The 16840-nt window shown below is 41.5% G+C and overlaps 1 protein-coding gene across 6 annotated transcripts in view; it reads right to left on the minus strand.

Annotated features, from left to right (window-relative positions):
* Window positions 1–16840, minus strand: part of RAF1 (Raf-1 proto-oncogene, serine/threonine kinase) — a 62325-nt gene that overhangs the window by 12442 nt on the left and 33043 nt on the right. For 3 of the 6 annotated variants that reach the window (XM_058845363.1, XM_058845365.1, XM_058845362.1), the window contains exons 2-8: window positions 15745–15800; window positions 7216–7431; window positions 6369–6481; window positions 5266–5368; window positions 3558–3715; window positions 2555–2653; window positions 962–1115 (exon numbers count right to left, since the gene is read on the minus strand). In XM_058845363.1, coding sequence (XP_058701346.1) covers window positions 962–1115; window positions 2555–2653; window positions 3558–3715; window positions 5266–5368; window positions 6369–6481; window positions 7216–7422 — 834 coding nt within the window. In that variant the 5' untranslated portion in view covers window positions 7423–7431; window positions 15745–15800. The remainder of the gene's footprint in view (window positions 1–961; window positions 1116–2554; window positions 2654–3557; window positions 3716–5265; window positions 5369–6368; window positions 6482–7215; window positions 7432–15744; window positions 15801–16840) is intronic. The other 3 variants (XM_058845367.1, XM_058845366.1, XM_058845364.1) reach the window with 2 other exon arrangements.

Below are 16840 nucleotides of genomic sequence, written 5' to 3' on the forward strand. Positions count from 1 at the left end.
CAGAAAGGGCTGGGAGCCAAAGAAACCCAAGGAGAAAGAGAAAACACCTTTCCCCATAAACCCAGCTGAAAGCCTCTGACCAAAAATGCTTCCTGGGGCTGAAGGGCACTTTGGTTCTGCTGCCAAGGTCCAGAGGAATTCTCTAACTCACTTCAGAGCATCTTCACGTTTCACAGAAGCCCATAAATCACCAGCTGAAGATGCAGGTGAACTCAGCACTCTGAGGCTTTTGCGTGGCCTCCAGAGTTTTTAAACCATTCCAGAGGCAAAAGCAACAAACAGTGCTTGCTCTCTTTTCCAAGTCCTGCAGCTCAGCATTTTTTCCTGCCAGCCTTTCCTGCACACCAGTTTGTTAAGGTTACCGCAAAACAAAATTAAAGAAACCCAGCCTGAGAATTTGTCCCTCAGTCTAAGGTAAGAAAATCAAAGAAAAAGGTGCTTGAAGGCAAGAACAGCAGAAATAGTCTCAGATAGAGCTGGTTTCAGCCCACAGGCCCAGAACTGTCATTAATTCCATACAGGTGTAACACAAAACAGATGACCAGGAAGCTTTGACCTGAGCATTCCAAGTCCAAGAACTACACCCAGACTTAGGGCACCTTTAGTCTGATTTAAAATTACCATCAGCCCCACCCCCAAATCTTTAAAAACTTTTAAATTCAGAAGAACGTTTTTAGACATGTCTAAAATGCATTTCTTCACAAAACTGAGCTTAATTGTTAAGCTCTACCCCATCTTTATACACCTCTAGAATTTACCAATTACTCCAGCAAAGTTGATAGACTGCAAGAATTAACTATTAACTTCTTAAGCAAATGTGTCTCCCAAACTCTTCACCACTCAGCCAACTGAGGCAAACAGTGAGCAAATGAGAGGAAAGGCAGGAAGGAAAATCACCCAGTGCCTATGAATGGGCAGTGGCAGTTTTAGCTGAGCTCTGTGCTCTTTGCCCCAGCGTTACCTCGATGATCCGGCTGTCCACAGGCATTGTGGTGCTGACCATGTGCACGTTTGGGGTGGATGTGGAGCGCTGTCTTTGGGACAGAGAGCCCTCAGAGGAAGGGTTGGATGGGTTGAAAGTGAAGGCATGAGGTGTAGAATACCTGTGCTGGGAGCTGAGAAGGAAACAGAGACAAAAGGAAGAGTTGTGGTTATTTTCTTTTCCCTCCGGCAAGTGAAAAACACTGTTCAATGTAACCTGCCCAAAAGCAATATACAAACAATTCCAAGCAGAGAAAAAGCTGGGATTTACACATCAACTAAACTATTTGGTCAGCTGAATCATTCCCAGTTTAATTTAAGAAATAAATTTGAAAAACTTGAAGATCTTGTCAGCTCACATGTTTAATTAGTGTGTTTAGCTGAGGTCTGTTTTTGCTGCTACAAGTTTTGCCACAGTTCACCTCAATCCCCATCAAATCACATTTAATACACTGACAAAATACTGGCTCTGAGAGATGAATTCAGGACTGTGAAATTAAACAAACTGCTCATTTCAAGCCAGTTAAATGCACAGCTTAAGAGGTAAGCCCTGAATTTGTAAAGCTTTGCAAGACTGTTCAATGGTTTGCACAGAACAGCCAGCAAGGAAGTCATGAAACCCAACACCAGTTAAAAGGAGGCCAAGACTAAAATCCAGCTCAACAAAGAGTTATAAATCACAGCTAAGGCCACTCAGACCATAAGGATCCCTAAACACAAATGTTTCTTAACTGAAACAGACCAGCCTTCACAAAACCCTTCAAAACATCTATAAAGTTAATAAGTCACTGTTCAACAACACTGGAAATAAGAGTAAGATGGCAAAGATCAATTCTTGATGCAGTTCCCAATACAATAAAGAAATAAATACAAATAACCATTTACAAGTCAGCTACGTGCTCTGTGCCTCATTCCTGACCAGATTTTTCAAATGGCTGCAGAAAAAACAAAAGCTGGCCTGCTCTCTTCAGCCTCTAGAATTTCAAGGGAAAGAATACAGGCACACGTTAGGGTCAGGGGACAGGCCCCTTGGAAAGGGACACAGGTTTCATATCAGCACTTAAAACTACAGCAATGTTCTCTTCAGGTATCAGAATTTTCTTTAAGAGGAGCATATTTTCAGTTCCCACTGTTCTCTCTTTAAACTCCTATCTGTCATCATAATATCAGCGCATTCTTTTATTTATGGATGTGAATCATCCACCATGAGACACAAACCCTCAATGCATGCTACCTGATCAGATAAAACAAAATTAATTCACAAAAATGCCAAGAGGGAGCCTTGGATTTTCTCAGGCAGGAAAAGAAAGGTCTCCAAAAAGCCTTTAATGCTCTACCTTAAAATTTTAAGGATAAAATTGAAGATATAAAATCTCAAATCAATGCTTTGCTAGATCTAAGAACAAGAAAGAATCATCTGTGATGAAGTGGTGTTGCTGCCTTGCACATTCATCCCAACCTTCTATCAGACTGCTCTGCTTTGGAGGAGCTGGGGGTCTTTAGTTGCTTTGGGTTGATTGTTTTGAAAGAAGTGTATTTCCCAAAGGAGAAATGACAGGAAATACAAGCTTACCTAACAGGTATCCGGGAGACAGACTCCCGCATCCGTCTCATTGTCAAGGGAGGTAGTGCAGGGACACCACTGTCACTGATATTTGAATTTGGGAACAATCTGAAATATCAACAAAAACAATTACAATTTCAACTGCTACACTACCTCCTGTACAATGCTCTTGAAAGCTGAAATTTTAAAGGGCTGTTTCTTTGCAGCATGATTAACTTCATGAACACATTCCTATCTTTACATCTTGTTTTTCCTCTGTACAACTAAAACCTCTGCCTTCAGACTCCCAGAGAAAAGTTCCACGTGTTCTTTCAAAACTTGAGAGACAAAATTTTTTTGTATCATACTTCAGATTTTCCTGAAAGGGTATTTGACACAATTAAGCTCTATTAAAGCCAGGTAGCACCAAGTGGCACAAGCCATCCTGCACTCTTTAGCATGAGAAAATGCAGAACCACATGACCTAGTTATAAAAAAATACAACCACTAAGACACATAAAAACAATTACAGGCTGTAACACTTTTGCATAAAAGGGCTTCTAACATAATAATTTTCAACTTTTTGTGACTGGTATTAGGAAAGTATTATCCTCCATCTGTTTTCTCACCAGTGTCAGAAGCTGAGGTGTAGAACAGGTGAACACCAGTGTTTCCAACAGCTAAAATCCAACTGAATCATGGCCTGCTTTATTCCTAACGTGTTGTGTGAGAGGAATTGCTGTCACCCTGTTCAAACAGGGCACTGGAGCAACTGCCTGTTCATTCAAGGTGTTTGTTTGCTTGTCCCAGAATTTTAAAATCCAGAGCAAGAACAAAATACAGTTGATGTGCATGGCCTTCTCCCCTGGGAACAGACTCTCATTGCTGGCTGTTTCACGAGATCAATCCACAATTCTGCACACTGAGCACAGGGACTGCCTTCCCAACAACCCAAAAGGATCTCTGTGATCAGAGATACAAAACCAGCTGTCACCCAGAATTGCTGCTGCCAATAAAAAGGAGCAGTCCTTACAAGAGCTGCCTGATGTTGCTCCAGTCCACACACATGGTTGGCACCTTGGTGCTGCAGTGCTCGTGGAATTTGTAGCCACACGTCTGACACCGAAAGCCATTGAGCAGGAACTTCTGGCAGATGTCACAGAAGGCAAGCTTCAGAAATGTCTTCCGAGCCTGGGAAACACAGAAAGTGATTAATCTGAGCTAATTATCTCTTCATTAACCGAGATTTGGATCTTGAGAACCTGACAGAAATAAATAACCAAGCTAAAATGCTATCAGAGCCCAGGTTGCTACTGAGCTTAAAACCATACTCAAATATTCTAGCATGGATTTCCAGTTTGGTTGGAAACCTGGAAAGTTTAGAAACACTGAAGGCTTCATTTACAAAAAAATAAAACAAGGGAAAAAAAAAAAGGACAAGTGTTCTGTCAAATGCAAAAGCAATGTTTTTGCTCAGCAAGGTGACAGAGATGTGTGAGCCAAGAGCTGGGGTTTTTGTTTGTTTTCAGCAGCACCAAAGAGCTCAAAGAGGATCAGACTGGAATGCCCACCTCATTTTTTTTATTAGCCAAAACTCTTGGTGTTTATGACTAACCAATATCCTTTGCATGAGAAATAAATTCCTTAGTAATCAGAAAACTCTAATGAATTTCTGCTTTTTTAAATGGAAGCCTACTTTGTTTTTTTAAAAGCTTCTGAAGTATGAAAAAGTATGAAAATGAACCAAAGGGTTTCTTCCTCCAGAACCTACTGGAGAGGAAGGCTCCAAATTTCAGCTTCTTCCAGATCTGGAGAAAAATATTCATTTTCTGCTGACCAACTGCAGATGATATTTTCTGTAGGTTTTTTAAATGTAATGTAGATTTTGTTAATAAATCCTAATCCTTCTAATGAATGTAAATGAAAATCCTTTAGGACTGTATTTCTAGTGTATTTCTAGAACAAAAATAGAAAAAAGCTAAAATATGGGAACAGAGTTCCTTCCCAGGGAGAAGACAATAACACAAGGTAAAACTTTTAGAATTGGGCATTAGCTTTTTCCAAAAAAAAGTTATTTAAACAATTTTTTAAAATTAAAAAATCCACAAAGCACAAAACTACCTTCTACTTATTTGTTTTGTATGGAATAAATAATACATTTTTCAGAAGGAATTACAAAGTAAAGCCTTTCATTCCCCCATAGAACACTGTCAAATTACAAGGCACCATTAGCTCACGAAATAATGTCATGACCTGCAGAATTAACAGCACCCCTGAATATCCAGCACAAATAATAAATACTGGACCATCAGTCCAATAAAGCTGCTGAACTTACCCAGCTTTTTTTTGACTGATGAGCCAGTCAATGAAAATGCAAATTTTCTCCCTTTCCTGGACTTTAAAGACATGAGTATCTTACCAGAACAGTTACAGACATAGGTATTTATATAAAATAAAAATGGCAATCATCAGACCTGTGAAGAATATACACAATGTGAGCTCTGACAGTCTCTGATACCTGGGGATCACCAGTGTAATAAATACAATTGTGGCATTTCACTGCAAACTGATACTTAGGGAATGTCATTTGTGTGGAACAGGGGTAAAAGAATCAACCACAACTTCTGAAAATCCCTGTGTCCAGAAAGCCAAAAGCTGTCTAATGCCCATAACATTATTTGGCCAAATCTGTGGTTCAATTGATAAAATTAGCACCAGTATACAGAGCAGGAGAACCTTACAAAATTGTGAGTGGTGAGTGGGACGTGGTCAAGGAAGTCCACTCGCAGCTCCTCTCCAATCAGGGAGGCAGCATCTGTGTTCCAATCCAAACGCACTTTCTTTCTGAAAGAGAAAATGGGGACAACAAAATCACTTTGGAGATAAGTCTGGCCTCATAACAATTATGTTTTGTGAGTTTCCTTGAGTAAAATGAAAACAAATACCCAAAAAAGCATGGCTAACCTCTTATAGCAAGCTAGATAGATCTGTGTCTTTCACTCAAAAAATCAGAACTTGGAATACATTGCAAGTCACCTCTTTTTCTACTCGTTTTTAACACATTATTTATTTATAAAATATTTGATATAAAGCACCTGGAAGCTTTAATGGAGTCACAGAAATACTCTTATAAATACAACAGAAATTATGAGTGACAGCCTCAGTGACACAAAAACCATTATCAGGTGCTTGGGCATTGACTGGTGACCCCAGAATGGCCTCAGTTGTTCAGAGATGCAACCCCACAAATGCCTGAGGCTGCAGGGAGCTTTAAGCCCAAGCCTTAGGAGGTTTGAAGTTAAGTGCATTAACTCCACGAGATACCTTCACTCCCTCAGCTTGTAAAACAATCATTTGGTATTTAATAGCAGCATCCCCGGTCCTACAAAAAAAATAAGGAATATCTGAGATTGAAATCCAAACACTGGGAAGTTGTAAAGGAATGAAGAGCCTTAACACAGCACACAGAACCATTCAGGGAAGTGAACTAAGGATCACTGACACTGAATTTACCAGCTACAAAGGTGGCACAGAAATGCACCTCAAATATGAAGGAAGGCATCACTTCATCCAGAGCACGGCAAAACCCTCACTAGGGGGCTGCAAGCACTTGAATGAACCCCTCCATTTTAAGTATTTTCAATATTTAGCTTTAAAACAAAAATGAAATTGCCAATATACAGGAAGCTGACACAGTTACCCTAGAAGAGGACAAAGAAAGCAACACGAATTCTTCACAACCAAACTGCTTTTAAAAGAAATTAGCAAGAGGGAAAGAAAACGTTACTGCTGCTGTTCCAAACCCAAGACTTTAACATTCTCTGGGAAAAACCTGCACTCTTACCCTTTTGGTTCAGCAAGAAGTCGAAAAACTGCACAGCATTCTGGCTGCAGACCTCTGACTTTCAGTGCCTTCATGAGACAGTCATGCAAGGTCATCCCATTTCGCACATTCACCTGTGACCAAAGGGAAAAAAAGCAGCAAAACATTTAGGCAGTGACTGCACAATTTCTTTAAGCTTTTCCAAGAGTGGAAGACCATTTTCTCATTTTCTTTAGAAATTCCAGGAAAACTGCACTAAGTGCACTTGTGTGCCCTCCTCCAAAGGACATTCTGAAGCCATTTCATAACTTCTCAGTTTCTTACAATGACTGAGTTTCTATGAAATACAATTTTATACAAGTAAGCAGCCTACAGACGGAATAGAAATGCAGGCAAATTGAGTTACCTCAAGTACAGAAAAAGGTTTAATTTAGATTTCAGGGAACTTTGGGTAAGACTATCATTAGGTACACTCAGCTCCAAGAAACTGAAAAGAAGCGTTCCCTCAAAAAGTTTCACTTCGGTTTTAACCCCCAGACTTCACTGTGGGGAAAAGTGAAGGAGGAAAATGACAGAACTGTCATGCAGGCACCATTGTTTAGGTCAGCCAACAATGACTTTTAATGTGGAATATGCTCTTGTGCATTAGAAAATTCACAGCATTGAGGCAGAGCAATACAGCCTCTCAAAATACAGATAAGCGTATGTTTACAATAAAATATATCCTCTGAAACCAACCAACTGCTGACCATTGCTTAATCACAGTAAGACCCTTTTGAAGCCAGGCATTTCTCATGCCAGACCCACATCCCAGTGTCAGCAGTGGGAACAGGACAGTATTCCTGAGCTGAAAGCAGCACAGACTCACCACGGTGCGCTGTTTGTTGGGCAGGAAAACACGGATGGTGTTGCTGGTTTTGGACGTATCCGAGATTTTGCCATCGTCGGACGCACGGCGCTGGTAACCAAACTGCTGCACAATGGTTGGGGAGATGCAGTTGGGGCCATCAAAGACAGAATCCTTGAGTCCAAACCCATTGCTGATGGTCTTCCAAGCTCCCTGGATGTGCTCCATTGATCTGGCCTAAGGAAGATTGGGAGAGTCAGGGCAATGGCCATGTCCTTCGCTCTGAAGTGGTGCTTTCTCTTCCTGACACAACAAACCTCGGGCTCTTCTGGAAGCATCTGAAGCTGCACTGCCTTGTGATGTGATCAAGCTACACGTGAGGGTGCAGCTCACCCACAGCTGACTCCTGAAAGCATCTGACTTCCCACACACCAACAGAGCACAAGGAACAGATGTGTGACTCCTCCCACCACACCTCAGGGTCACAGGAACACTGCATCAGGTTCATCTACACACTGAGTGTCTGAAGGGCTTTCAGAAAGGCAGCCAGAACACAATCAGAGAATATCCTGGACTGGAAGGGACCCACACAGATCATGAGTCCAACCCCTGGCCCTGCCCAGAGCCCCCAACAATCCCACCCAGGGCATCCCTGGGAGCTCCTGGAGCTCTGGCAGCCTCGGGGCCGTGCCCATTCCCTGGGGAGCCTGGGCAGTGCCAGCACCCTCTGGGGTGGAACCTTTCCCTGAGATCCAACCTGACCCTCCCCAGTCACGAGAGTCAAGAGCTCTGTAGGAGACCAGCACTACAGTCCTGTAAACCAGAAATACCACACAAGCATGAGCCCAGACTGTTAAGACTCAACAGGCATTACAATAAAAAGAATTCATTAAAGAATGTATTTTTATCACTGATTTTGAGGCTTTGGTTATTTGGAGTTTTTTTACTACTACCATAGTGTGAAACAGCAAAAAAAATGTCTCACCCACTATGCTCAGTTATATTTCAGCATAAATAAAACCTGGGAGAACTGGAATTGTCAAGCCTGGGAAATAGAAGGTTCCAGGGTGACCCAACTGAAATGCTCCAGTACCTGAAGGGAGCCAACAAGAAAGATGGAGAGGGATTATTTACAAGTGAAAGGACGTGGGGGAATGGCTTCAAACTGACAGGGAATAGGTTCAGACGGGATATTGGGAAGAAATTGCTTCCTGTGAGGGCGGGAGACCCTGGCACAGGTGCCCAGAGCAGCTGTGGCTGCCCCTGGATCCCTGGCAGTGCCCAGGGCCAGGCTGGACAGGGCTGGGAGCACCTGGGACAGTGGGAGGTGTCCCTGCCATGGCAGGGGTGGCACTGGATGGGCTTTGAGGTCCCTTCCAGCCCAAATCATTTTATGATTTTACAAATATCTTCCAGTGCAAGGACACCAACAACCCCCTCCCCTGCACACTTCCAAACCAGCACACATTTCTGCACATGCAGGGACAAAGATAAAGGTATCATTGGATATTTTCCCCAGCTAGCCCAACTACAATGAAGCTTGAACTCCAAATTATACTCAAACATCTTATTCAAAATTAGGCAAATCAAAGTGTGTACTGAAACCAAACAACCCAATTCAGAACACTCAACACTCCATGACAGACCACTTCTCAGCAGCTGCTCAAGTCTCATTTCATGTGTGGTCCTGCACCTCCTTTGCTGCAAATTATCTGAACCCTCCAATACATTTCCTCATGTTTATGTCAGAGAAAAGCCAACAGTGTTTGTTTCAGTTGAAAAGCTAAAACAATGGAATTCTTGGATAAAAAAAAAGATCTCCACTAATGTTAAGTGTCCATTCTGGGGTGCCCAGAAGGATAAGCTGAATTTCAGAGTGTTTTCCTTCACAGCACAACTCTGAAAAGCCACAGCAGATTTGTAAATAACTTTGGTCCAGACCTAAACCCAGGTCTGATCAGCAGCCAGAAAGGAAATATAACAACAAAGTTCCAGAGAAATGTTTGGTTTAGGTGAAGTCTTTACATGCAAATCCCAGAGAAGCAGAACCCTCAGCCTCCAAAGGAACTTTTAGTCAGTTTCTGAATATTTCCTTCACTGACAAGGTACATAGTGACAACATATCCTCACCTGACCTCCTGCCAATCCCTGCCATTCCTCAATCCATCAGCTGGGCAGGTCCAGTTGTCCAAAGGTTCAAAATATTTAAATGTCACTAAGATTTAAACTCCACGCCAAATCATCTAACAGGACTGAGCTACTTGGATTTTTATTTAAAATCTGTGGCACATAAATGACAAGAGTTTTATATTTGATGTAAAAAGGGAATAGGGAGACACTGAGACATTCTGAAAAATGAGAGATAAAATTGAGGAATGCAACCAAGCTCACCACACATAAGCACCTACAACATCTCACAGTTCCTAGGCACCTAGGCAGAGGTGAAAAACAAGGTATGTTCAGTTACAACACCCATATAATGCACATGGTAGCTGAAAGAGTTACTACTGAGATGGCAGCAATAAAAACTGTGATAAACTGTTAAGATAAGAGGGGAAAGATGAAACCCAGAGAGCTTCTCTTAACTTATTCCCCTTAAGGGAAACTCCTTTGTATCACCTTTCCAGGTAACAGATGAGACTGAAAAAAAAAAAAGAGGAGCTCAACTTGATTTTTCTCCTGAGCTGAGCTAAGGAATAACAGAACAACCTTCAGAACCTCCCTGTCCCCACTGATATAAGTTGACAAAACCCCAACATTACAGCCTTTATATTTAATATTTTGATACACTGCCAACATTTCCTGAAAAACTCCAGAGAAAGCAGGAAATGACAAAGAATTCAAACATGCATTTTGACAAAAGATAAGCTTCATAGCCAAAAAGTTACTTCCCTGTTCTTGGGGTATTCTCTCTCCCAAACGCTGCACACTGAAGCACAGCCAACCAGGGAAGAGCTCAGCAATGTATTTTAAGGTTGTTGCACACACAGAAAAACACAGACAGCAACTGCTATCAGCCTTCTGTAGATCCAAAACGTCAGTTCTATCTTTAATTAGGCATTTGCATCCTTCTCTCCCAGGATCTTTGCCTCAGTAAGTGCTGGACAGTCCCAGAAGTGGGCATGTCTGCTGCAGTCCTCCCCTCCAGCAATGCCCTGCTCCCTCTTGCCATCAGTGGGGTTTTGCCATCTCTTTTGGCTGAGGATTGAGTCCCTGGCAGTCTGGGTTTGCTCATTGATGTTGAGAGTTCTTTTCCTAGAAAATGGATGTACCACACACCATCCTTTAGCCCTCCTTCCTCCCTAACCTGAGGGCTCTGGGTGCTACTGGGGCACTCAGGGAGGAGCCAGCACTGAAGGGAAAACATGAGAACAGAGGTCAGACCTGGCCTGGAGCTGACAAAAACCTGCCAAGTGGCCTTAGGGTGGAGGGGCAGGGGGGAAGAAAGGGAAGTTGAACAGATCTTCAGAGTCTCCTGGGGAGAGACAGGGAATCCCTGCTGGAAAGTTGCTAAACCTGCTCTGGCATCCACTCTACAGGGGCTTGCAGCTGGAAAGGTGCAGCTTGCTGGAGAAACCCAAACTGTCCTGCTGCTGACTCTCGCAGCTATTCAGACAGCCCTCTGAGGATGCCAGAGGTTCCAGGGCCTCAAAAACACCTCTTCACCCGGGCCATGAACTGTCTGTTTGAGAATGCTCAAATTCTGGCACAGGCAGCCACGTTCATTCTCAAACCTTATTCCAGATTATTATCACGGAAGAACAGACAGTCAGGAAAGCTGCTGCTTAGGAGCTGATTTCTGAATAACTTACACCTTTCTCCTGCCCTCCAGTGCAAAGAAAACTGGCTTAAAATTTATATAACTACATACAAAACCATCCCCTTGGAACTCCAGCAGCTCACTGCATGCACAGGTATGAGAGAAGAGAATTAATTAACTGACGAGCTTGGATCTGACAGAATGTAACATTCAAAGCCACAACCTAATACTGCACATCCACACCCCATTTCTGACTCTTTCAGAGAGCCCTGAACCAGCAGAACAGTAGAACAAACCAGGAGAACATCTCTGGACACAAGTTTGAGTCCACCTTAACAGGTAATTCATGTGCAGAGCACAGCCCACCCTGCAGTGTCCTGTAACCTGGGCCCTGGCAGCGATTTTATTCCCTCTGGGTATTTTGCTCCAAGCAATAATCGAAGAAAGGCATTTTTACTCACTACACTCATTTACTCCAGCTCCCCCAACATCCACAGCAATTTACTGCCATGTAAAGATATTTGAAACATTGTTCTAAAGAGAAATTTAATTTAAAATAAAGGAGGAAAGATTTTACAAGGATGCCTACATAACTATGGTCTTCTTGGATTTGTCTCTTCCAGAAAAACTAGCTTTTCTCTCTTTAAATTAATTACAAGCATATTTCTGAAACATAATCATTACCAGATACTGGATTTATGTTTATGCCATGCTCAAATAATCCACTGCCAGCTGGATGTTTTCATGAATATTTCTAAAAATTTTCTTTAAATCTTCCTGCAGGTCATCACTTTCATGAAAATGACTTCAAACAGCCTTTCTCCAACTGACAAACTGCAACAGCAGCATTCAAGGAATATTTTAAGATATTAAAGTACATCAGTCCCCTTGTAGATCCAGGACTGCTGGGAAACTGATACTGATTGACTTCATATTAAATATTCAGCCTAAGCAGAAAAATAATGTCATTTACTGCTACAAGTCCCCCAGGACTTCTGCACACTGTGACCAAGACTGCACTTTTCATGAATGCTTTTTGCACACATTACAGATTCTGCTAACGAATCATTGGAACAAGTATTAAACCAAAAGCATGGAACAGCTCTGGAATGTGCACATCTGACAGGAATAAATTCCTGGAGATCAGTCACTCATATACAATCAATACATTCATGTCACTCATTCCAGTTCAAAAGGTATTGGAAATTACTCTGACTTTTCACGTGAGCAGGACAAATTGCTGATCTGAACTGTTAAAAACTTCAGTCTCCCACCCTAAGGAATGTCAAAACTGGAACTGAGTTAGGCTGAAAGTTCGCATGTTACAAAGCTGAACTCTCACTCCAGAGTTTAGGTACTTTGTCCTTTCTTTTTTTTTTTTTTTTGGAACAAACACCCAAAGCTTTTAAAAACACATCAAAACATTTCCCCTTGCCAACACACACGTGCTGCCATTCTCATCCACACAAATTCATGGAATTTTGTATTTCCTGGAATACACCTACAAAGAACAGCACAGAACAAAGTCCAGAATCCATTTCAAACTGAACCCTTTTGTCAGTAAATAGAAGCTTGAAGCTTAGAAGCAAAGTTTTCATCTCTGACACGAAAAGATGAATGATCCATTTAACTGCAGCCTTTTCTTCTCCCATGCAGTAATTAATTGATCTAATATTGCTTGGGTGACCAGTTATCTAGGGAGAAACCAGAAATTCAAACCAGACAAATCTCTGTTGTGATCTATAGCAGTATTTTTTTATAAGTAGCTTTTCAGAGCAGTAGAGGATAAATACGGACCTATTCCTGTATTAATAAACAAAGCTGTGACTGATGGAAATATGAATGCAGGGCATGAGTTTGGATCAGTGTAACAACTCAGGCAGATCCCTCTTACATCTACAAGGTTGATGCTTTTCCTTCAGGTGTCCTTCATTTTAAGAGATCAATGCCAGAAAACAAACTCCTCCCTATGACAACTGACAAAAATTAAAAATTAACAGAAGGCAATGTCAGAGTTCCAGAAAAAAAAAAAAAAACAGAACAAAAAACAACTGAAACACATACAGTTTCTGCCTCTGTTGTTCTGATCTTGGAAGTATCTTTTCTGCTCTTTTTCTTCATTTATCAAGAGTATTCTGATTTTAGTTACTACTTCAGCCTTCAGGAACAAATAACTCTGGTTTTCCAACAAGTGGGCCCTACACTAAGAAGGACATAAGCAATACAAACTCTCAACCTGCTTTCAGATTTACTCATTTGCAAGACTAATATATTTTTGTATTTAAAAGCTGCTGTCAGATTCAAACTCTGGCTGGTAAGCACAAACCCAGTCAGACTCCCTGGCTGCAGCAGGCTGTACTTTGGGCTCTGCTTAGCAGGAATTTGTCACCAAAACAATCTGCACCTTTGGCCACCCTGTGCCTGCTCTCTGTTGGCTGTAACAGCTCCAGGCTACTTTTCCCAGCCAATTCCCAGAAGATCTGTTTGGTTTGTCCTTTCCAAACAGATCATTCCCATGTCAGTCACCCATTTCCTTCCACCTGGTATTTCTATGAAATTCAAATGTGGAGCTCAAAGTTTCCCCACAAAACCACAATTCTTACATTAGAGAAACAGGAGCACTGAACACCCTGTGTCTAAAAGAGGGATACAGAATCCAAAGCTTTGCCTTTCCCAAAGCAAAAAACCAATCCCAGGTAAAAAGAAAAATGCAGCAGGTGCTTCTCATCAGTCAGAGTATTTTTAAATTGGATTTACCTACAGCTGTAGAGTTTATATAGATTCACAACCAAATTTATGGAATTGCTATTGAAACAGCAGGAAAGGAAAAAGCAAGCAAGGAAAGGGCTCATACATTTTGTACAAGTTTTGCTTACAAAGCACCACAACTCTGCCATGGAATTAAAGTTCCACTTTTCTTTTGTACAGTATTTCATAATTTTTTATCTAATGTGCCCTTAACATTACGAAGACTATTAAAGCTGAAGTGATTTTTAAGATGCGCTCCTTTTTAATTCAGTAAACTCAAACTCATTACTAGAAAAGCAAAGCACTGAACACTGCTTTTTACAGCTGACTGTATCAGAATCACATTATATGACAGTCCTGTCACTCAGTCTTCTTGTTTCTGTACCATAACATTAAATTCTTCTCAGGAGAATCCTCCAAAGGGAGATTTAAAGAGAGATCTCTCCAACATGGGCCTTCCACTGCAGACAGAAGTGGGACTATAAGTGTTTTGTCTTTCATGGTCAAAACACTCTGGACAAGTCTTTTTTTCCCCCCCAATCTCTCAAACAAGTGCACCTTCCCAGCCATGCTCCTATTTGCATTCTGCACTTGTTCATGCTCCAATTGTTCCCAGTCTGAAAGCCCCAAACTGTGTTTGCAGTTGTCTGGAACTCATCCACTTTACAGGCAAAGATGAAAAAAGTTACTCAAATGTCAGCAATCCACCAAATGCCCTTCCCACACGAGTTCTCAAGGATTAAACAAAAAAGTGACTGAGAACCTCAGCACAAAGAATGCCTGGTTCTGTCCTCCCTCGGGCATGTGTAGGAAATGCAGCAACACTGAGCACAGCAGCACCGAGAAGAGCCCAGATCTCAAGCTTTGAGAGAAGAAACAGCCTGAAGATTACTGAAGAAGCTGCTGAGAGCTGTGCTCATGTCTCACTGTACAGAGAGCCTGCAGGGTGCTGTTCAGCAGTACTGCAAAGCACCAGGCAATGCTGAATTATCTGTACATCCCAACAGGATGCACTGCCCCAGCCTGTCTCGGAGCCAGGTGTTCCCTGCTATCACTCAGGGCAGCTTTCAGCCAATAAATTGATTTGATGAAATCTGGGCTCTGTGCCAGGCCTGCAGTGCCACGTGGAGGTCAATAACGTGATTCCAAGAGCTTGGAAACATCATCCAGACGGGCAGAGGGCAGGGCACAGGGACACGAGCACCGAGCCGCGCTTGGAAACGGCCTTGAGCGATCTTCTGGAGCAGATAAAACAAAGGACCCTCCCTTGTATTTTATAACAAAATGCACCTGGGAATAGCTGGATATATCCTTCCACAACACAATGCCTGGACAGCTGTAACAACTTCATTTTTTTGGTTTGGATGCATTTGTATTTGCAAAAAAACCTGAATAAAATGGCAAATAGAAACGGAATGTACTTGAAAATTTAAGACTGTATACAACAAAAAATACTTAAGACTATGTCAAACATTTACTGTCCTGACAGCCTCCAAAGAAATTATGCTCCATTTTAACATTATCTTATTAAATACACCCGTGAAATTACAGTTCTGGTTTGGGTGGGTTTTTATTTATTTAACAATGTGCCATACCAGCCTTTTTGTTTCAGAGATAGAGTTTGAAGATAATGTCACAGACACAATTTACATTAGGTCTGGATTATTCCCAGCAGACCTGCAGTTGTGAGGAAAGGCAAATGCTATTAGGAGAAGACAGGCAAATATCAAGAGCTGAAGTTCTAAACTGAGGAAGGGCTTTTCCCCCGCAAAGTAAATACCCAGGGAGACTGACTCAAGTAAGAGCTTAAGTTAAATACACATTTCTGATAAAGCAAATCCTGTAACAACTGTAGCTCCGTATTGATTTGGTGGCATTTTTCAAAAAACAGAAAGTGAATTTTAGCAGCAGTGCAAGAATACAAGTACAGAGCTGGGCTGAGCTGAGTTTCCCTTCCTGAAGGAAAGGTCCAGGCATCTCCAAAGAAAGAATGGGGCAGGAGAAGGAGGAAGGGAAAGATAACAAGTGATTTATATTTATACCTTTAGTTTTTCTTTCAGCAAATGAAGTCCTATGACAAAGGGATGAAGCACATCATCTGCGGAAGACAAAAAAACAGAAGATATTTACATTTTTATAGACAAATATATACATGCACTACATACCAAATAAGTAACAAAAAAAATACATGAATGATAAATTATCATCCTTCTACTTTCAGAGTTTTCAGGGTCTTCCAGCCTTTCATTATTTTTTGCAGCATTTCAGTGTAAGGAGACAGAGTGCACGACAACCAAATGTTACCTGGCTCAACAGCATCTCATTCTTATTCCAGAACATCAGAAAAATCTTTTACAGCTAAAAACTCACTGAAGTAAAAATCAATCAGGACTTGAATGCTCCCTTTGCACACCTCGGTTCCTCACTTAGGCAAACGCCTTGCTGACTCACAAATGTTGACAAATCTTGGAGACAAAACAAACAGCAACAAGCAGCCAAACCTCTGAAGTCTCTCTGTATCTTGCATAATAAAAGGACCAACTGTAAGAGGAAGAATTCCTAGGGAAGCTAAAGAAATCTTGATGGGATCATCCCCCACAAAACTCCAGCTCCACTCCTGGTCTCCAGACCAAGAAGCCTCAGCTTCCTCGTGTCTTTATAAGAAATACAAGGAAGAAAATCAAGAAGAGATCTTATATTGCCAGCTCACTTTTGGTTAGAGGTATCGTCTCTTCTGGACAGAGCAGATGGGGAAAAAAATTAAAATGAATAACTAAAAAGAATCTGCAATGATTTTACCAAGACATCAAACTCTGAAAGATTAACAAGAAACCAGATGAATGCTTTGGGACCTCCACCTTGAGCCATTTTCAGTCATCTTAAAAGTAAAATGTACTGATAGTCTGAACTGTGAATTTATCCTGCTTACACCTAGCACACCTGTCTCCAACAAACATTAAGGAATGTGGCATATAAAATACTGTAAATATGCTTTCCATCATGGAAAAAGATAAGCTGGAAGACTGGGGAGAAGGAAGGAATTCTGGTTTTCTCACACCAGAAGAAAAGGTGAGATCTTTAGTTAACCAAATACAAGAGATAACAATGAGTCACTGAGATGGATAATGAAAAAAAATA

The sequence above is a fragment of the Poecile atricapillus genome, chromosome 9 (genome assembly GCF_030490865.1).
Source record: "Poecile atricapillus isolate bPoeAtr1 chromosome 9, bPoeAtr1.hap1, whole genome shotgun sequence".
Classification (NCBI taxonomy): Eukaryota; Metazoa; Chordata; class Aves; order Passeriformes; family Paridae; genus Poecile; species Poecile atricapillus.